General features: G+C 39.7%; 1 protein-coding gene across 2 annotated transcripts; it reads right to left on the bottom strand.

Moving 5' to 3' along the window:
- Window positions 1–1,893: 1,893 nt before the first annotated feature.
- LOC137999811 (germ cell nuclear acidic protein-like) lies at window positions 1,894–21,496 on the bottom strand. Of its 2 annotated transcripts, XM_068845742.1 has the most exons (15): window positions 21,314–21,496; window positions 19,608–20,902; window positions 17,480–17,533; window positions 16,854–16,933; window positions 14,986–15,058; window positions 10,699–10,853; window positions 9,930–10,010; window positions 9,450–9,539; window positions 8,892–9,028; window positions 8,031–8,101; window positions 7,835–7,893; window positions 7,401–7,497; window positions 6,883–6,990; window positions 4,343–4,402; window positions 1,894–2,434 (listed from the first exon to the last, which is right to left on the bottom strand). In XM_068845742.1, exons 1-15 carry the CDS (start codon window positions 21,410–21,412, stop codon window positions 2,257–2,259), a joined length of 2,637 nt encoding a protein of 878 aa, XP_068701843.1. In that variant the 5' UTR covers window positions 21,413–21,496; the 3' UTR covers window positions 1,894–2,256. The 2 variants fall into 2 exon arrangements, with proteins under 2 accessions (XP_068701843.1, XP_068701844.1); XM_068845743.1 differs by lacking the exon at window positions 9,930–10,010.
- Window position 21,497: the final 1 nt, after the last annotated feature.

The following is a 21,497-nucleotide window of genomic DNA, read 5'->3' as shown; positions in this document are numbered from 1 at the left end:
TTTCTTCTTTGGAGAAAAAAAATCCCTTCTCGAAAATATCCGTATACCTGTGGAGGGAGGATGAGTGAAAAGGAAATAACACTTTTCCGGAAACAACTGGAAACAATTTCAACAAATTTAATTGCAAACAATTTTTTTTTCTGAGTTACAGTTATTCTTCATTCTGAGTGAAGTTTCCCTTCAAGGCTTTTCTTAAGCAAAACAAGCTTAAGCACAAGCCGCACTAGCAATTGATCATTAGCGCCTAATATTGAAACAAAAGACAATAATCAACGGCAAGTTAAATGCACTTGTGCATGAGTCGCGAGTAAAATCAGCCTTCAGCGAGCGCGGATTACGAATCCTCAGAATCCAGAATCGGATATTATCGGATATCATCTCTTTTGGCCACTTAAGAAAATACTATAACACTCTTTGTTTGTCCTCTCAAATTTTGCATGACCATTGTTTTCTTGGGACCATTGTAAGTCCCAAGAGAAACAATGCTTATGCAAAACATAAGGGACAAACAAAGAATATTGTGGCCAATGGACCCTTTGCATAAATGGCGCCCAAATTTGAATAACAAGAGTTGATACATCCTTAGCCTCGTGTTTATGTTTCAAGACAAAGGATTTTTCTCATGAATGTGAGGCTAAGGATGTATCAAGTATTGTTATTCAAATCTGGGCGCCATTTATGCAAGGGTTTATTGTTGGATTTCTGGATCGCACATTGCGATTTGGATCGGCAGGTACAAAACACAGGACTCAGGTCTCTGTTGTACGAATACAGAAAAAACCCTAACCGTTTACCAATGCTAACACTAGGTCTAATAGGCCTTTTTTGATATATTAAAATTCAGCTTGAAAGAGAGGTTTAGAGGATAAAGACAAAGGAAAGTGAATGATATGTAAATATTTTTCACATTCATTCTAACGTGTTTCTATTGCTTTTGTCCTCACTGCCTCACTATCAAGCTGAATATTTGATATTTCGAAAATGGCCTATTAGACCTAAACAAGAGCTTTTAGGCCTAACGCGAGCCTTGGTAAACGGCTAGGGTTCTTTCTGTATTAGTAAAAAAGAGACCTGTTAATTGTGACCTTTGACCTGAGACCTGTGTTTTGTACCTACCATTTTTGGATTATTGCAGAGAAACGCGAAATATATTTTAAGATTTAAAAAAAACAGCGATCGAAAATTTCTGTACGAAACAGTCTGAACTACATTTCACAACAAGGACTTCGCACTTTGGCACGCCTTGCTAATTGAAGAAAGCTTAGGAAAACCCGAAAAAGTCCCATTTCAATCTTAAGAGAAGCTAAATCGTTATTCGGAAAAAAGGTGGGAACGGCAACTAAATGAATGTAAAAATCACTTCAACTTAGGCACAGATTATCAATAAACCTTGTTGTTTACAGAGTCTGCTTTCTTTCCGTCTGCGTCGAGAATGAAGACATCAAGCTAGTTCCAGTTCACTTCCCGCGGATCACGGAGTTTTTGCTCCCCAGTGCAGAGTCCTCATTTATGAGATGCTTTTTGTCAAAGGCCTCAAGCCCAACTTAAATACACAGAGTGACTCTATTTGTTCTAAGCTCTTTGTTTAACTGGTGTTACAAATTGTTGATCCTACTGGCTCTATGTATGAACTATTGTTTTTATCTTGAATCGTTTTAGAACTCTGGATTTGGTAATTGATGCCCAAGGCACGGCATCAGTTTCTGTTGTTTACCGCGACACGTCATTAATTTTCTAAAGAATCAGAATGAAACGTGATAACAAGTCCCAAAGCCTAACTCGTACTTCGTCTTTTTTTTCCCAAACGCAAAAATATTTTATTTTAACAATAGGATAGTTCGTTTAAACTTCTCAAAGGCTCCTTCAGTTCTTTAACTGACCTTCCGTTGGCGATTTATATCTTAGTTTTTTTTTTGTTTTTTTTTTTCACACAAACTCAAGGGCGGTCATTGCTGCCAAACTCGCTAGACTCAGTTCTAAGCCTGTTCCAGGCTCTCAGTTAATAGGAACCAGCCAAAAGTGAGCGGGAGGAAGAGAAAAAACGAATACTGGGGAAGGGTGAATCGTGAGGGCCACTGCCCCGCCTACTCTCCCCCTAGTGTCTTCGTCCCCTCTTCTCTCGCCCGCCTCCACTACCAGAGATTTTGGAACAGGCTTTCTCAGCCTCGCCTCGCCAGGATTATAACAGAAACAATAAGAGTTCCTTTCATCATAAATGTCCCTCCTAACCTGTGTCGGTTTTCTTTTAATTTGTTGTTACGAGCTCAGTTTAGCAAATTCGGAGCCCAGTGTCTTCATGACTTCTTGATGAGAGAGGCTGGCATTGTCTTTCTTGACACGCGCGAAATTATCCTTCACGAACAAGGCAAAGCGGCTTGGGGTGCGTGTTTGTGGTGTGCCATCCTTTTTCAACTGAGGAATGAGCTCTAGGCAACTATTAAAAGACAAAGAAACGATAGACAACAGGGGTTTAGTTTTCAGTTGAGAATGGGAAACAATTTATCGATTCCTATCGTATTAAACTTGGTTTAAAATTTCCCGCCACTTTCTCAAAAAAGTAGATGTAAAAACGGCTTGCTCTCAAGCGGTTTCCCGCGCAAATGACCGCTGCAAGTATCTGCTTTGCGTTGTGATTGGTTCATTATAGGGAGTTTAACAAACAGCCACGACAACGACAATGCCACAAATTACAACAATGACATCATTGGTTAAAAGAGCAAAAATAACCGTGTTGCACGTGCGGCGCGCAGATGTCGCACTACGACGTGAAATCACCAAATTTGAGGTTTTGACAAAACGTGAGCATAAGAATATGAACTTTTTGTATTCACTTGTTTCCGGTTTATTTTTAGGATACTTCGCATCATTGTAAGACTTGAACGAGATGGGATAATCGCCAAAGCCTTTCGAAAATGTAAACGTAAAAAAAATGGAAATGCTTTGTTTGTAGTGGAAGTGCACTTAGCTATCAAGCTAGTTCACAAGAACCCCACTTTTAATAATGCGAAAGACACTTGACAGATTAAGAGCTCAAACTGGCAGGAGGCAACCAGTTGGCTATTTACAAAGCGGTGGTGGAGTTGAATCCGGGACAACCGGAAAGAAATCTGAACCAGAGGCTAGAACGGGATTTGAATCCGGACAACCGGAAACAAATCTGAACCAGAGGAGAACGGGATTTGAACCCAGGGCAACCGCATGCAAACCCAACACCCTAAGCACAGGACAACGCCGCCTCCTAAAAGTGTAAAGAGTGAAGTTATATTTTGAGGTGACGTTTTTGACGACGTTGCCGTCGTAGATCTGTAAGGCCTGGTTTCACTAGCGACGCAAGCACCAGAGATTCGTGTACGGTGAAAACGAACCATAATTCCAGACCACCGAAAGCAAATTCGTTTATGTTGACAGAGCGAGGCTCGATGAACACAGGAGCCTTAAGGCCTGGTCAAACGCTCGCAACATTTCAACGCAACATCTTGAAACATTGTTGGGCACAACATGTTGCATGTTGCATACATTTGGCCACCTTGTTGCGATATGTTGCAACATGTTGGACGATGTTGGATCAAATTTGAAAACGGTCAAATTTTTCGTGCAACATTTTGGATGTTGCATGATGTTGTACTGGTTTAGCCAAGTTCACGCAACAGTGTTGCGCTAGGGCATGCGCATGTTGCGTTGAAAATGATAAAAATGTTGCGTGCGTTTGGCCACCCCCTTCAACACATGTCGCAATATCATGCAGCAATGTTGGAAGATGTTGCGTTGAAATGTTGTGAGCGTTTGGCCAGGCCTTTAGAGGCAAACCAAAATTAAGTAGTTACCTTGGTTCATCGTAGAAGACGGAGACGCAGATTGTCAAATAGGAACTTAAGGCCCACCTTCAACCGACAGGCGTTTCGATCGTTTGTTTTTGTTATGGAAATTCTCATTGCTTATGGTAGCGATCTGATTGGATGAATTTCAGCTTTGGAGGGATTTTCTTATATGAAAATGGGACGTAACGCAAGCAAAACGCAAGCTGCGATGTTCTTTCAATGAAAAAGACCCGTCAGTCCAGATTCCACTTGCAGCGCCGAGTTGTAAGAGGGAACATGGAAGTAGTGAATCTTTGCCTCTACGACGTCACGATGGTTGTGCTTGCTTTATATCCCACCATGACTTGAAGCTAACAGATGCCATCTTCCATCTGGCTTTTTAAATGCTGTTACAACTGTCAAAATGTTCTCTTCCATACGCGACCTCATAAACAACAAGCCTTAAAATAATACCACGCACAATATATAATATAGATTCTCTTTACTTCACTTAAATGGGATGAAGGGTAATACCGAATATTTACCCGTAACAGCGAGCACATCGACTCTTCTCTAAGTTGACTGACTTGGAATGACGACCAAAACTGTTTGGAATAAAAAAAAAAGTGATAAACAATTGCAACTAGTGAGAACCAGGGAGTGTGGAGACTACTTGTGTTATGTCAAGATCAGTGTCAGGCAAATTTCTTATCCGATATCGGAAGACTTCCGTCAGTTGTTTTACGTTCTGCAATAGAGGTTTTGCACGGCAGCCATGTTGCATGGCAGGCACATTTGGATTCTTTTTCCTATGGGAACAAATGTTCTTTCTAATGCAAAACATTTTCATTGTTCCTGTCATGCAACATGGCTGCCGTGCAAAACTCTAAAGGCCATGTTACACGAGGCAATTTTTCTTGAAACTCGCAACGCAACGATGACGAATAAAAAACCTTTCAAGTTGCAGAGGGTATGTTACACATTGGCAACTTCTTTCGCAACTTGCAACGCGTACAATAACAAACAAGATGGCGGACGCGCTAAGTCGCCGAAAGACGAGCTCTGATTGGCCCAATCTGACAAAATTGCGTTGCAAGCAACTTGTCTCGCAACGTTGCGAAAAGTAGAGGGTCGTTCTACTTTTCTCGCAACGCAACAATTGCAGTTGCAAAATGAGGTGTTACACGTGAATTTTTTCTCGCAACTTGCAACGCAACGTTTGTTGCGATGCGAGTTGCAAGAAAAATTGCCTCGTGTAACATGGCCTTAAGGGAGCTTAAGGACGTTCGCGCCAAAATCTTCCTACGGTGAGATTTTCTTCATTTCTCGCCTAGAGTTAGGTCATAAAGTACTTACTCCAAAAATGAAAAAAAAAATGGGGGTCACCGACTTTGTTTCGGAGAAAATGGCAGTGGAAAAATGCCTTAATTTTAAGAAATCGGTCATAATAGCGAGATGTAGGCTCATCTGCTCATCCATCGAAAATCATAAAAATAAACTGTTGGAGTGAAAGTTTCCATGCATAGGTTTTTAGGAGTGAGATTTTTTGATAATTGTATGCCGCTAGGGATGTGGTAAACAGTAGAGTTCATCCTCGACGAGTGTTTTCGTAAGCTCTATCCGTTGCAACCACTACCGGAATTCGATGGCACGAGGAAAGAAAATGTTAAAAAAAGATAACTTCTTACGGTGAGAATTTTTTTATTTCATCATATTTTGTAGATAGTAAGTAAAGTAAGTGAATCATGATTTAAAAAATAGGGGTCACCGATGATCTGAACGAGTAAAATCGATGTGATTTTGCAAAGCTCATGGAAAAGTTCGTTTGTCACGCTTTTGCGTGACATGTCGGGCAAGGACTGGAACCCAAGAGAGGATCGATCGTTGAAGAGATGAAAGGTTTTTACCAAAAAAAAAAACCTTTTTCGAGCATAGCAACGACATTTTAAGCAGGGGTCATCTTCATTTGGTTGGTGTTTTGTATAATATCTCCCCATTGCCGTCATGCTCATCCTCTGGAGTGTGCTTTTTTGTGAAATTCAATCGCTGATAGTTTCCACGCAGGTCCACACTATTCAAGCGGACGAGGACGAAAATACTCCTCAATTTTCACGAAAGTAAAGGGAAAGAACTTTAAAAACATGCATTCACTTTGAACTTAAGTTCGTAGGGTAATAAAAACATTAAAAAGAAATAACCCCATTAAATTTACGCAACGGTTCGTCCACGAGTTTTCCAAACTTTCAGCCACTAGTTTACTCGATCAGCTACCTTTTCCAGAGCTTTTCCATCCTCCCGCTCACTTCTCTTTGAAGTTTCATGATGATTCGGAAATAAATCTGCCATTCTTTTGCCGGCCTGTAATTTTTTCCTTGGCGTTTTTGTCGCCATGTTATTTTAACTGATGCTTGAAAAATTTGTATGAAAGTCAAGTAGACTAGTGCACGACTGATAAAACCTCGCGAATATCAGTCATGCAGTAGTCTACTTGACTTTCATAAATATTTTAGATCAATTTTGACTGATCACGATCTTCTCTGATCCAACGCTGTGCAAGACATACCGTCCGCGGTTTTTGCAAAGGTTTTAAAACCTCAACTTCACTACTGCTCAAAGTAATGCGTGACATATTACAGTCGCGTTACATGCGCAGTAACGTTGCGCACAAACAATTAGCGCGAACGTCCTTAAGCAATGACAACGGCGACGGCAGCGAGAACGTCACAATTTTGCATATTTAGTGGGCAAAAACAATTGCATTGCACGACCTGCACGTGCGTTTTTCACTTTTGTTAATTTCTTTGCCGTCGTCAGCAAAACAACAACGTGAAAAAGCCAAATTTGAGGTTTTATGCGAATTTATATTTTGAGATGACGTTCTCGTTGCCGCCGCCGTTGTCGTTGCTTAAGCTCCATATTTTTGGCGCGTTGCGAGCGCCGAAGGCGCGAGCTACCTAAGGGGGTCTGGGGGCCACGCCATCCTTCGCCTATTGCTGTCGTCTAAAACCAAAGACAACGGAACGTAGTGCTTTGCGGGATGGGATTTTAATGACGCTTTTAACCGTTGTGTTTCAATAATACTCACGAGTTTCCACATTTTGTACAACGGTAGGTGTACTTGGTTTTAATGGCGAAGCTATGACAGCGAGATATCGGTGGTAAATCTTGATGAACAATTTGGGCTCTCATAGTCCTGAAAAAAAGCACAACATGCAACAATTGGGTCAGAGACTGATTACGTCTCAGAGTTTGTCTTTATAATTCAGGACCAGATTTCATAACAATAACAAATTCTTCTTTGCAAATGACCATATCAGTTATACTAAGGAATTTCAAGTCGTTTCTAGCTGGGAATGGAAAAGGATATAGGCCAGAACATCGAAAAAGGAGTATGTTTTTAACCAAGTTTCAGTCCTGGGGATGTTATTAGATGAAACTGGCTGAATCACTGTCTTGAAAAAGAAAAGAAATCTCATTTCCAAATGCTACAAAATGGCAAAAATAACTAAAAATGAAAGCAAACATGTTTGATTCGAGAGTCAAAAGAGTCGTCTTCGCCTCAAACGGGTACTTTTGGTGTAAACGAGTTACATTGAGACTTACCAGCGTTTCCAAACAGACCCGTGACCGGCTTTGATACCGTCGATAATCCAAGTAGCAGCGTGACACATCTCGTGAATGAGAGTGTCACGCAAACGTTCTAAGAGAAAGGACAAAATTATGTGAAGGATTCTGTTACACGCCTTTATCAAATGCAGTTAAAAGTGGTTGAAAAGTAAGTCATATTTCCCCCTCCTCTGGCACTCAAATGTCCGGAGCATGCCCGGTGGGTCGAATCTATCTGCTCATCAGGAAAAAGGTGGCTTTACCCTCTGGCCAAAGCAACTCCTTGTTTTCTTAAGTGAGGGGGATATTACCACTCTACCCGCGACAATCTTTCTCCATACAGAAAAGGCCCAAGTATAGGCCATAGGAGAGAATACATCAGAATGTTACATAACAGTAGTGATGTTAGTGATGTAGTAGAAGTTCCACACCTGCTGAATCAATCACTTTGTCTGCTAATTCAATCCTGGACAATCGCATACCATTCTTTCTGAAAATGAAATAAGACAGGAAATGTACGTAACAAGGTTAGAGAGGAATTCATCAAATCGAGTTGTGACTGTAGTCTGTCCTGTCCTCTAGAGTTTACACAATGTGTTACTGGAATTCTCGTCTATTTTCACTCACCTGCTGTAATAACAGAATCCCGCTGTACTGCGCATTTTGTTGTTCCAAGTTATCTGGAAATCTGATGGCAGCTTCAAGAAAATGCATGGAGGCAATGTGTCAGCAAGGTGTTCTGTAACACATTCTCATTACACTGAGAGCTTTGCGATATTTTTCTGACCGCAAATCATAGGACTTCCATGTGGGATATCATGGGTTTGAAGCGCTACTGGGCAACTGTCAGAGACTTAAAAAACCTTAGGGGGCCCGTATCACAACCCTTGTCCACAAACTCTGTGGGAACTTAAAGAACCCGCAAAATTATTCACAAAGAGAAGTGTATGGAGTTGTCGATGCTGTACTCTGGCCTATTTTTTTTTTTTTTCAGGAAAATGTGTGCGGCTTGCAGACATGTCTAAAAAAGGCTCATGTTGTATGATGCCACCCAAGCGGGGACAGCCGAAAGTCAAAGGGGACTTCTGGAAGGCAGAAATCACAGCTTCCCGCACGACCCCTCGTCCGAAGGCTTAACCGACTAAAGCTGAAGGTAACCTTGGACAAAGCGGATTGCCATGGGGATAATAAGCATCAGTCTCGCTATCATATAGAGCTATACGGCATTTATCACAAGTGAAGCTGTCTTCTCTGAAAACATTTACGTTGTCATGAAATAGCAACCGATCAGCAGAACAAAATATTTTGTTTGAAAAAGGGTTTATTTTGATCATGATTTATTTCCCTTGTTTGACCTTATCCAACATGTTAAAAGAATGTCAATGACAGAAGCGGTGATAATGTTGAAGATGATGAGATACAAAGTGGATGGTAATAACGATTTCTCCTGCTTTTTTTATGATGGTATCAACTTCGGATTTCTCATACCTGATTATCGAATACCGTTCGATTATACAATTCGAACAAATCTGTGGCAAGTCGATCCCTGATTTTCTTAAAATCTTTCTCTGAGGAGTAAGAAGCTAGAAGCCTGTCCAATACACTTTTCGGACGGGAAGGCACGTCTGTGGTATGAAACAAGAACAAATTTAATCCCTGGGAGGGTGGACTCTTTAATTCACAGCCATTTATTCAACTTTGTATTCTGAATTTGATGAAAATGACGATGATCGTTTGCTTCTATGATCACTCATTTTCACTTTAAGTATTCCCCAATATTAACCGGACGCAACATTGTTGTCCAACAACTCTCAACATTGGTTGCAGTCACACTCGAGAAGAACACAGTGTTGACACTAAACTCTTATGTCAACTCGGAGGTGTTTTGAATCCCTGGGGGAACACCGAACAATGGCTCGCAAAATGTTCTCTTCCGGTTGCCGTCCGCGTCTCAAAATTCCGCGCGCTTAATCTCCCTAACGTGATGCTAAATATCTCAGTTGTTCAAGAAGCGAGGACTTGAATGACCTCGAGACAGTATTTTACCTTTGTAAGATCCAAGTTTAGTTGCCTTTAATGTAGAGGTCTGTGAAAGAAAATTTGTTGACGGTGTCTTGAAGGGTGTGCGCGATGTTACTGTGGGAAAAAAGGACAAGAAAACAAAATGAAGTAATATTATTCTCACGCTGTTTGTAAAGCTGTGTCTTATATTAAAAGAAACCTCCACTCCTACAAAAAACATAACTTTAAAATGCAGAATGTTTCACAACCAAATTTGTTGAAAATATTTTAAAGAAGGCGTTTGCACCAGAAATAAAAATAATAAAATTGAAATTCAGAATCTTTTATTGCCACTGTTAAATTTCCCTCGAACCCTCCTCTTGAACCACGGACGTGTTGTTCTGACACAAAGAGCTTTTGTATGGTAACAAAACAGGTAGCTGACTGTCCACCTCCTATGTAGAAACAAATATCTGATTTTAAATAAACCCACATAGGCTATTTTATTTGTTTTTGATACTTAACCAGTATCTTTCCTTGAGCTGGATTCTTTTTCTCGATGCCACACTGTTGGAGTTGTTAATAAAGGAGTGTGGAATTCGGAAACTGTAATCAAAAGAAGGAAGAAATGCTTCGAGTTGCACAGTGTACTTTTCATATGGGCATGATTCAAAAGCGGAGCCTAAAGCACTTTCAAATGTTTTTTTTTAGGACACATCTGCGATATCTAGAAACGTTTATTTTCTCACCAATTTCGTCCTTTCAGTACCCTCGACATAAAAAAATGAAAGCGCACATAGAAAACCTAGTGTCAGAGGATGAGGGGCAGACGTAAGAGAAAGGAGCCCACCGCTGGCGAAAATATCTAGATGTTCAAACTCACCGACAGCTTCTTCTTTCAGAATTCTACTTCTGTTACCTGTTATTTGTTATTGATTTGAATTTCCTTTTTTATAAAATTTTAAGTCAAGACTAAGAACCCTGGCTGGTTTCTTTTTCCAAAGTTCGGGAGAGTTTTGAATTTCTCACACACAAACAAATTACATAAGGTCCAGTAAGACAAGTTTCTTATTGTCTTCTAGTTGTGAGAAAGTTCTGCTCCGATGTTTGAGTTCTCAATGAATAAACATCTTTAAGAATCACTGCAAATAATGCGTGAACGTCACGTTGGGATCAATCTGGTCGAGGAGAAAAAGCTTGCTTAAAGTCTCTTTAGACAATTGATATGCAAAGGCCAAGAACAATCACACTGGTATAGTACAATAGTACAGGATTTATGACGGATTTATTTTACCTGATGTAATTTTTTCCTGGCAATCGTCATTCTCTTTATCTGAGTAATATTCATCTGGGCTGAAACCAGGATCCATAAAGACATCCTCCTCGAGATCATCATAATCATCATTGTCGTGGACGTCATCGTCATCACTCACGATAAATGCCTCCAACCTATATCCAGGGACAAAGTTCCTTCACTAAGACGACTGAATCATAAACATCATTATAGGTGCATGCACCCAGAGTCAGAGTGGGGGCAGGGCAGTGGTCACACCCAAACTGACTCAGGGCGTAAAATTGCGCCTAATACAGGCGCCAATGCGACTAAATTTTTCACTTTGGCGACCAAATCCTGAAAATTAGTCGCCAAATTGGCTACTAGAATTTCTAATCACACCTTACCTAGAGATCTAGTGATTTTCGAAGATTTGTAAAGATAAATCTGCAGCAAAGTTCCTCGTTAACTTTGCTGCGAAAACCCAAAACGCAGCACATGCACGATTTCGAACGTATTTCTATCGTCACTAGACGCCATCTTGGATTTAGGTAATCTTTCACTTTGTATATGACCCATTCTAGTGTCCTCTTTGTAGCTCGTGCGAATTTTACGGGCTTATTACTCGTGGATATATCCACGAGTTTTGGTGAGGTTCTTTATGCAAATGTGTCACTCCTGCGTAACCGGAAGTTCGATCTAATAAGCCAATCAGGATGGATAATCACAACACAGCTTACATCGCTGTGACTTCCTGTTCGCGAGGTTGTGCGCCGCCATTACTGTATGTCGCTTTTATACTGAAGTGTTTGAGCACCTTCCGCTGCATTTAGAAGCAAGAAACGGAAGAATTAAAGAAACGGCTTTCTTCGAAGGTGAAGCAAAATATTCTGAACAAGTACAGATTGGTGCAAAAAATTGTGCACCGCCTTTCACTGACCAACGCGAAGACTTGAATGCATGTAGAAATGGAATAATCGATTAATTAACGATGGCCAAAAATGATATGAGTGTCAGTAATAATTTCTACAAAGCAGTGGCAAAAAAGAGCTTATATGAGAGACTCTATCAAGAGGAAGAGACAAAATCACTTGAAGAGTTCAGGGAAAAGAAAAACAATGCAAAACGCCAAAACAGATCTGAAAATATTGAAGCAGCAAGGGAATAGGAAAAGAAAAGCAATCCAGAACATATCAGAGACCCAAACAGAAAAGCATAAAACCATTTAAGGAAAGCTATGCAGAGCTCAAGGCTAAACCAAACTGAAATTTGTCAAGGTCAAGGCTCTATTAGACATTCCATGTCAAAAGTGATTCAGTCTTTTTCGTGATAAGATAACACATGACGCTGAATATTTATGCACTTGCTGTGATCAGTTATGGTTCAGATCATCTGTATCTAAGTGTATCAAATATAATGATAAATGTTCACAAGGTTTGTTGGAGGAATGTATAACTGGCGCAAAAAGTGTTAATATTACTGAATGGATCTGCTCTACTTGCTAAATCTGATGACATTAACATTATATGACCTGGCAACAAAAATCAGACCTTATTCGAAATTACCCTGTCATCTGTGCAACGAACTTTGAACACATGGTAGAGCTCTTTATAGAGGATGTGTTAAAGAGTAATCTTATGCCTGTTGGAGAAATGGTATACTTATTTCACAGGGTTGAATTCCAGAAAAGGGGATTACCTCACATACATGCAGTATTTTGGGTATCTAGTTGCATGAGAGCCCACCGTGCTGTTACAGAATTATCCAACTATCAATGCTAATGCATAAAGAAAACTTCAGCCTGCCAATTTTAAACAATCGCGGTAACTTTCATATCCACGAGTAACGACAGTGGCACTTTGATTTTTCATCGCGTGAGTTCATTTGAATCAAAAATGAGCGAGGAAATTAATCGAAGCGTGGAAAGTGATCGAAGTGATCTTTTTGACTATTGTGATAGCACTTCCTCGGTCGAAGATATTTTAGCGTTTGCTCATGCATTGGACGAAACATATGCTGAAAAAAAAAAAGAGTCCATAAGGCAGCGCGCGAAGGCCAAATTTTTCACGATAGAGAACTATAGATCCACGTTTACATGAACGGCATGCGGTAAGAATGTAACATTTGCCGTCTGCCTTACAGCCCTTCGACAACAATGCGACATTGTCTATATTTGTTGTGAATGGGAAATATTTTTCTATGTTTCTCTTAGATGTTTTTAAGAATTGGAACAAAAGGGAGCGAAATCAAAATTAAAATTTGCCGTTTGCATTTTCCGTAAAGGTGGTTCTAAATCTATTTAATGTCTGAGATAGAAAGCTTCTTGCGACTTAAAAAAACTGAGGCCTCATACGAATCACTAACTCTTTTGTAAAACGATGTTTTTCCTCGCCCATAAAATTAGGATAGTTAGATATTCTTCTTTAACGTTAATTTTACAACACAGGCGTTTTTGAAATGTACTTTAATTTTGATTACACTGTGATGGTTGCACGAACTTGTAATATGCAGGCCTTTATTTGTTGCTTTCATGATATTAGAGGCTTCCTTCATACGGCATGGAAAGAACAATCATTTATTTATTAGTAGCAAATGAAGCATAAGAGAGCGACTCTTTATTTGTAAGAAAACTTTTCCTCCATTTGTTGGAGAAATGATCGCTGACTTAGTTGTTACTTAATATCTATTTTCAACATTGTAATGGCAAGGTATTGAAAGTGGATAAATATGTTTAAGTTAGTGAGTTTGTTCCATGAGCTGGAGCCCGGGTAATTTTTGATGTTTTTGTGAATGTATCACTATGATTCATGAGCAATTTAATCTATCCATTACAGTGACTGGGTAAAAATTGGTTTTTTTGTGTGTGTTTGTGTCATAATGGCCACCAACTTTTTGGAATTGGCTCCCCATTTTAAAGTATTTAGGAGCCAAGTGGCTACCGGGAAAAAAAGTTAATTTTACGCCCTGCTGACGCACCAGTTACATGGCGAGTTCTGGTTGATGTGACTGTGGGTTTTGTCCAGGATTGTTATATAGCTGAATTTTTTCCCCCAGCAGCGTGCGCTCTCACTGGTTACTTCGAGGTCACATGACATCTAACAATAAAACTTTTTCCCGCCAAAAGTCTCTGAGCAGGCAACAGTGCAAAATCTATTACGTCAGTGGGTAACAGTGCACTGTTACCCGTGAATGTTGACCGATGACCGCCGTTGCTGTTGCCGTTGAACGTTTTTCTTTTTGTGCTATATAACAAATCACTTAATGACTGGTCCCTGGGGAAACAGTTCATTTTGTTTCCCTCGAATCTCAATGTCACTATTAAAGTGGAGGTTGGGTGCCTGAGACAACCTGAAGCTTCCACTATTGGCAGCCAGCTCCAAGATGGAGACTGCACCAATGGCTGGCAAAACCTGAAAACCATCACAGTGGAAAATAGATGCAGGGGAGGGGGAGAGGGGGGAAAAAACCGCTAAACACTCGACACAAAATGCTTCTTAAGTCTCGCCACATCGATGAACAATGTTTAACAACCCAAAGCATGAGCATTCGGGCGCATGCGCAAGTATAACAAAACCACTGACGACAATTGACTACAGTCACTCCTAGTTAACTTCATTAAAACATTCCTCATTAGAATTGTTTAATATATAAAGAATAGTAATGGCTAGGTTTTTCTTAACAAAAGGCAACAAGACTACTTGTATTTAGGCTGCGTCATTTCTAACTCATTTAGTCTCTTCTGCACTGCGCCAATGAACCAATTCACTTTGCACTATTCCTTTTGACATACTTCGAGTTTTTGGCAGTGACGGCTGCCCATACGGCAAGTCTAAGGGTTGCCATGGATACTGTAACTTCCTTTTTCTAATAGATCTCTCTCTGGCTCCAGCAACCTTAGGGAAGTCACTGGGCGAAATCAGAGTACCAAAAATGCTAACCTTGGGCCTAGTCATTATCTAAAGCATAGTGTTTAGGCCTAAGGTTAGCATTTTTGAAAAGGTTTGGGTTGTTTTGGCTGTAGTACCCTTCACCCCCTACCCCACCCCTCACCCCACCCCCTAACCCTCATCCCCTCCCCACCCCACCCCCTAATGCTCACCCCCCCTCCCCACCCCTGGAATAGTCATGCCAGGTGGAAAGTCCACCTTAGGATCAGATAATGATAAAGTGAACAAGATTTAAGATTAATCTAAGGTTGCAGGAGCATATTCTCACAAGAACACTTTCAAATGCTGTTAATTCAGTGACATTGGTAATCAATTAAAAGACAATCCAAAATTGTGGCTATAAGATATCATATCCCCTTACCTCTCTGCCTCTCTCTTTTCCTCAGTACCAGAGTAGCTCAAAATTGTCTTGGGAGTTTTTATTTTCTCAAGAACTGAAACATGTGAAGAGGAAGTTAAAAGCGTTGAAGTCCCAAAAGTATTGTTGCTGAACTACAGCGAATTTTGATGAAAAGTTAGTAGTGGTGGATAAAAGGTCAAACTTGTTGTTCAAAATAATAACAATTGGAATTCTTGGGGGAAATGGAAGAGGGAATGAAAAATGCACATAGCTTGATCACTGACAGATGAAAAACCTCATTCACTTCAATTGCAACCAGAAAAAAACCAGTGAAAATCACAGCAAGGTCAGTGGCATGCATTATCCTCAAAATTGACGTTGTTACCTTTTCCTTTAGAAACATTCTTTTAGATTTATAGCACAACCGCGTATTAAGTCATAGTAGTCGAAAGTAGTTTGCCTTGTCTTGGTCAAGGACTGACAAGCAGCACTGTCACTGTCTTTATGATAAGATATTGGATTATTAGTCAAATAAATAATTATTGTGATTCAAGTGATGGTCCCTAAAATATATCCTTGCTTGACGTTTCAAATTCTAAAGCAAGTTATTTGTTGTTAACTGTGGGTCCAATTACCACTACAATGGGGCCACTATATATGTAATTTATATAGATTATCATGTTTGGTGCTAAAATACTAATGAGGAGAGGTGCCTTAAAAACAGCCAGGTAATATTCCTGGTTACTATAACCTAGGGACCAATGACCAAGTGATGTGGTGAAATGAAGTCAAACTTGTACATGTTTTAGCTACAGTATTCCCCTAGACACATTCAGGAGAAATTAAGGTTTGTTTTCTATAGCAACTGTGGTGTTGATTCGTTAGAGAGTTAATTAAGAATCATGTTTTCCCTAATGAGTTGATAGAGATAAATTAACCATTGCAAGAAATACTCAAATGTGACCTGACATTTCAAATGTTATCCCCAGCGCCCTAAGCTTTTCAGGACAATTTAGACAGCCTTATCAAGTACAATAAAAGGCACAATGGGTCAGGTTTAAAGGGAACCTCCATTAAAACTTGTAACAAAATAACTTTAAACCACAGAACATAATGTTTACAATAAACATTGTTCCCGAGTTTTCCAAGGAAAGCGTTTGTATCTGAAATAAATAAATTTGACAAACGCTTGTTTTGGTTTTCAAGACAATAGGGCCACCACGACACGTCACAATTATTCAAGACGGCTGCGCCCGTGAAATTTGAAAGTGAAAATAAGAGATTCTAATATTCACTTTTTTCGATACAAACACTGTTTTAAAGAAAATTGTAGATCAAATTTGATTGTAAACATAATTTTATTCGTTTTAAAATTATTCAGTAGTCGGGGTGGAGGTTTCCTTTAACCCATTGACTCCTGGGAATGAGGCTTAACAGATTTTACTCTTCCTAAAGTCTGCTACGAGCCTAGAAGGCCTACCAGGCCGGCGCTTATCTCCAGTTTCTGTAGCATGAAGCGACTAGGAGTATTTCTACTCCCCCCTGGATGGGATGCTAGTCCATCGCTCGGTTACCCCCAGCATTTTCGCCAGTACCCATTTATACACCTGGGTGGAGTGAGGCACCGTGAGAGTAAAGTATCTTGCCCAAGAACACAACACAATGTCCCTGGCCAGGACGCGAACCCAGACCACTCGATCTGGAATCGAGCACACTGACCATGAGGCCACCACGCGTCCTACGTCCTATTTTACTCTGCCTGACACCAGACAATTTCACTCATCAACTGGGTGTGTCCCGGGGTGCATGAGGAGTGACTGGGTTAACGAAAATAATGGAGGTCAAAACAGACAAATGGAACACTAGGTAATAAAATGGAATCCACATACAAGATTCAAAATCATCCTCTTCTCCATCACTGATCTTTCCTGGGATGACCTTGTTTTTCTTTAAGACCATATCTTGCAGGCTGAGAATTAACAGCGATAAGGAAACAATCTTTAATTTAGTCTTTACTCGACAAATTCCCCCCCCCCCCACCTTCCGAAGATCAGCAATAACAATGTACCTGACAATGGGATGCACACTGATAATATAAAAAGGTCAAGCTGATGTCTCCCCTAATGGTCAGGGTAAAATGCTGATTTCAGACCACGGGTAAAATACAAACTAAGGTTATAATGTAACTGTTGAAAAAGCCCAAACCCTTTTAGAAGTGCTAACAGTTAAGCCTAAATGTTGTTTTATGCCTAATTAGGCCTTAGGTTAGCACTTCTAAAGGGTTTGGGCTTTTTTAACAGTTACATTATAACCTTAGTGTGCAGTTTATGCCTGGTCTTATTTTACACTGACTGCTTCCCAAATGGGTTAAAATTTTCAGAGTGTGACATTTGATTTGTCGCATCATGTCAACAGTTTGACTCCAGAATTTTCTGTTAAATATGGAACACCAAATAAGTCAACTTTTCTTATTTAACTTTTACTTAATATTTAACAATCTTAGTTCCAGATGTACCTGGGTAATGCAGGACTGTCAGAAATACTGTCGTCTGTGTGACAATCAGTCATCCTGCAAAACATGGATTAGGGAAAATTAAAAATTAATACTTACAACACAAGATTACTATCAAATTAAAAATGTGAATTATGCCTGGGCTCTGAGACCTTCCAAAAAATAACGATAAGCAAAGAGCACAAGGCCTTTTTTGAAATGGCTATGGAACAAAATAATATTTATCAGATTCAATGTACCTTTGCCTTAGTATCAACAAAATGGATGCAATAATATTGACAGTAATATATTACCAAAAGTAATTAAATATTCAAAGTCAAATAGTTCCAATACCCTTTTTCACCCTTTATAACTAATTTTATACCCAAGGACTGACTTATGGAAACTTAATAAACTGTCTTATTGCAACTTAAAAAAGTGTAAGAATTTGACAATAGATAATTATATGGCTAGCCTTACATACCTATGTTTCATCCCTGCCAAGGGACTAACTCATCAGAGACCTTTCGGCTAACTCGTCAAACATCGCGTTTGAAGTCCGCTAGCATCAAAATTATGGTGGCAATCTGGCCATAAGGATAGCCATATAATTATCTATTGTCAAATTCTTACACTTTTTTCAAGTTGTTAATTGGCAGATTATGCAATTGGGAATCCTTATGTGATATAAGGCCACATTGCCACCATCATTTTGATGCTAGCGGGACTCAAACGCAATGTTTGACGAGTTAGCCGAAAGGTCTCTCTGATGAGTCCCTTGGCAGGGATGAAACATAACCATATAATTATCTATTATTGCAACTTAGCCACAGTAAGTGAAAGAAGTGTACATTTCATCGATGGATAGAAGCGATCCCCACACTTAGGGTATTTGAAAAATTTAAGCAAATTAATGTCACTTTATAGACACCTGAAAAATTCAGGCGGCTTGAATAGAGATTCAAACCCATGACCTCTGCGATGACAGTGTAATACTCTGATAGGATTAATGAAGGAAAGAAATGTATATTAATTATTAGTATCACCCAACTAGTGGACTAATGCAAATCCTGCATTTTGATTGGCTACATTACTAGATGACTATTAGTAATAGTCCTCGAGTATCGAAAAGCGTGACGCTTTATCCCGTTTGTTAATGCCTTTTCTGTCCAACTAGTTGGGTGATACTAAAACAATTAGACCCTTCGCCTTCAAGGGCCACTGGTCAACAGCCCATTCGGCTTCGCCTCATGGGCTATTGACCCGTAGCTTTTGCGGGCTACGGGTCTAATTGTTAGATACACCTTTCTTTCGTTCAGTAGTACTAGTCCTTTCATCGAAACAAAAGAACCCTACTATATTGACCTGCTCCCAAATGTGTGGCTTCATGGCTCAGTTGGTAGAGGAGCTGTCTAAATATCTCAGGTGTCTATAAAGTGATGATTGCTTAAATTATCCAAATACCGTATTTATTCGATTAAACGCCCAACCTCAAATAAGCGTTAACCCTGAAGGTAGAAAAGTTAATAAGCGCCCAGCCTCGAATAAGAGCCCCCCCCCCCCCCCCCAAAAAAAAATAATAATAATAAAGTGCACAAGAGGAATACAGGTATTGATTATTATGGTATTTCTTTAATGGCTTACAATCTCTAGTTTCATTATCTGAAAATTTTATGACAACAGTGGAATTTTTCTCAAAGTTTCAGCTGAAATGTCCATGTGGCGCAAAGCTCTTTCAGCCGCAAGAGAAATCCCTTATTGAGCTGAGCGACGATGACATTAAAGTTGATTGATAGTCATGATAGCTAAAGAGACTTCTGCGTAGACTGAACAACAAGTTGTTAGTCCTGGGCATACGTAGTCCGAACAATGAACAGTTACAATTTATATGCTTTAATATTTTGTCATGTTTTGTTACAAAATAAACTTTTTACCTACTGAAAATGGTGAAAATTTAGTAAGCACCCAGCCTCGAATAAGGGCCCACCTCGAATAAGCGCCCATCCTAAAAGTACAAAAATTAAATAAGCGCCCTGGGCGCTTAATCGAATAAATACGGTAAGTGCGAGAATCATTTTGATCCATTGTTTAGCAGCAGTAAACATACAAATTTTAATAATATTGTACCAGAGTGCTCTGACTGTATACGTACCAAGACATTGACTTTGAGGATTTTGTAGCATTACCATCCTTGTCAGTTTCAAGGTCAGCCGACTCAACCAGTTCCTCGTGTCGTTTTTCCTCAACATCGTCAGCATTATCAGCAGCACAGCTTTCAACGAGGCCATTAATGTTATCAATACGGTCAATACTTTTATCTTGATCTACTTGATCTTGACCTTCACTTTCAATGCCGTAGTTTTCATCAATGCTGTGCCATCCTACAAATTCAGGCATGTCATCAATTTCTGCAGAAACTGAAGCCTTTGAAGCATCACTAGTCAATACTTCTTTGGTTGGGTCTTCCTCATTTCCTTCCGTACTGTGCCAAATTTTCCAGTCTCTTGAATTAAACTTATTACAGTTATCTTTCTCATCCTCACCTTCAGTCACTTGTTTATCACAGTTTGAAACCTTGTCTGGTCGTTGAATACTGTTGTTTGGCCCATTGTCTGTTTCCTCATCCTTGTCAAGTGATCTCAGTTTTGAACCAGGCTCCAAGACATCTTCCCAGATGTCAGAATAGTTAGTATCTTTATCATTGTTTCCTGCATCATCACTGTCACTGTTGACACTGCTCAAATCATCTTTATCAACACTTCCACCATCATCTCTGTTAATTTCATTATCATCACTGCTGTCACCAATGATTACATGGTCTCCTGTAACATTGGCCACGGTATAATGTCCATTATCTTTGTAATCCAGTCTGTTTTCATCTCTACCCTTCTTGCTGCAACTGAAGCTATCCTCTAGGGAACTATGCTCACTATAGTTGTGCATGGCAAAATTGTCACCATTACTTTCGCTCTCCCTGTCATTTATGTTGATATCATGGTCACCAATACTGGCACCAATATTGCTATCATGAGCTTCAGGACTAGCATCAATGTCAAAATTATTGGGACTGTCATCATTCTCAACAGGGTCACCAACATTGGAACTGTCATCGCTGGTACTGTTTGTGCCATTTTGAATACCTTCTTCCTTCCCATTGTCTGAATCACTATCATCATTAACACCACCGTTAATGTCAAAGTCATCATCATCACTGTCATCACCGATACTGTTCTCATCAACATCACTAGCAATTAAATTTACAACACCATCACTTCCATTGTCATTAGCACTGCTGTTAACACCACTTTCGACAACATTGTAACCATCACTCTCATAATTCTCCTCATCAAATGCAATTTCCTCCTTGCTGTCTTTTGAATCTTCACTGTCCCTAGTGCTCATTCTGAGGTTATCATTCTCTGCCTTCTCTTGAATTTCCTTCTGCAGCTAATTAGAAAGGCAAAAAAAGGTCTACTAGTACTGTTAACATGGATTGACTAAATTCCAATTTACGACACAAGTCTCTCGTTGGCATGGGGTTTAACTTAACTGCTGAATACCGTGACACTTCACATTTGTTTGCATTTCATTGAATAAGAATGACATATCGACTCGCTTTTAGGAACGCCGACAAATGCCAACAAATGCTTAACAATAACATTGATATTAACAGGGACGCGGACGATAACATAAACAAGTCAAAACGAAGATATCTTTGTCCGATAGTACCACGAAGAAAAGAGTAAAAGGGAAGAATGGAAGTATGGCCAACAGCTTATCTCGATCTTGTCCAGCTGCCTATACAATGCATATATGAAACAGCCATGCAAGTAAAAGATGTGCAGATTTTTTACTTACTGCCTCTATCTTTGCATGGACAGGCATATCAAACCATCCAATTTCTCTTCCAAGTCTTGATAGCCTCTCTCTGATAAAAAGATCTACGGTAGAATCCATACTTCGAAGTCTCTTGTCTGTTAAATCTTCGAAAACAACCAAGGTTTGCTCCAAAGATGAAAGAAGTCGAATTTTCGCGCCAAAA

The sequence above is a fragment of the Montipora foliosa genome, chromosome 4, assembly GCF_036669935.1.
Source record: "Montipora foliosa isolate CH-2021 chromosome 4, ASM3666993v2, whole genome shotgun sequence".
Taxonomy (NCBI): Eukaryota; Metazoa; Cnidaria; class Anthozoa; order Scleractinia; family Acroporidae; genus Montipora; species Montipora foliosa.
Note: the sequence above shows the minus strand (reverse complement) of the source record. Positions and strands in the feature narration are given on the sequence as shown.

What these genes read in the sequence shown, in the direction of transcription:
- LOC137999811 (XM_068845742.1), bottom strand. Translation starts at nt 21,412, where the DNA reads ATGGATTCTACCGTAGATCTTTTTATCAGAGAGAGGCTATCAAGACTT. An exon ending in CAGCTCAAGGAAAGATACTG is followed by an intron (nt 9,540 to 9,929) that starts GTTAAGTATCAA and finishes TTTTTCCCACAG; the next exon opens with TAACATCGCGCACACCCTTC. An exon ending in GAACGGTATTCGATAATCAG is followed by an intron (nt 8,102 to 8,891) that starts GTATGAGAAATC and finishes ATTTTCTTGAAG; the next exon opens with CTGCCATCAGATTTCCAGAT.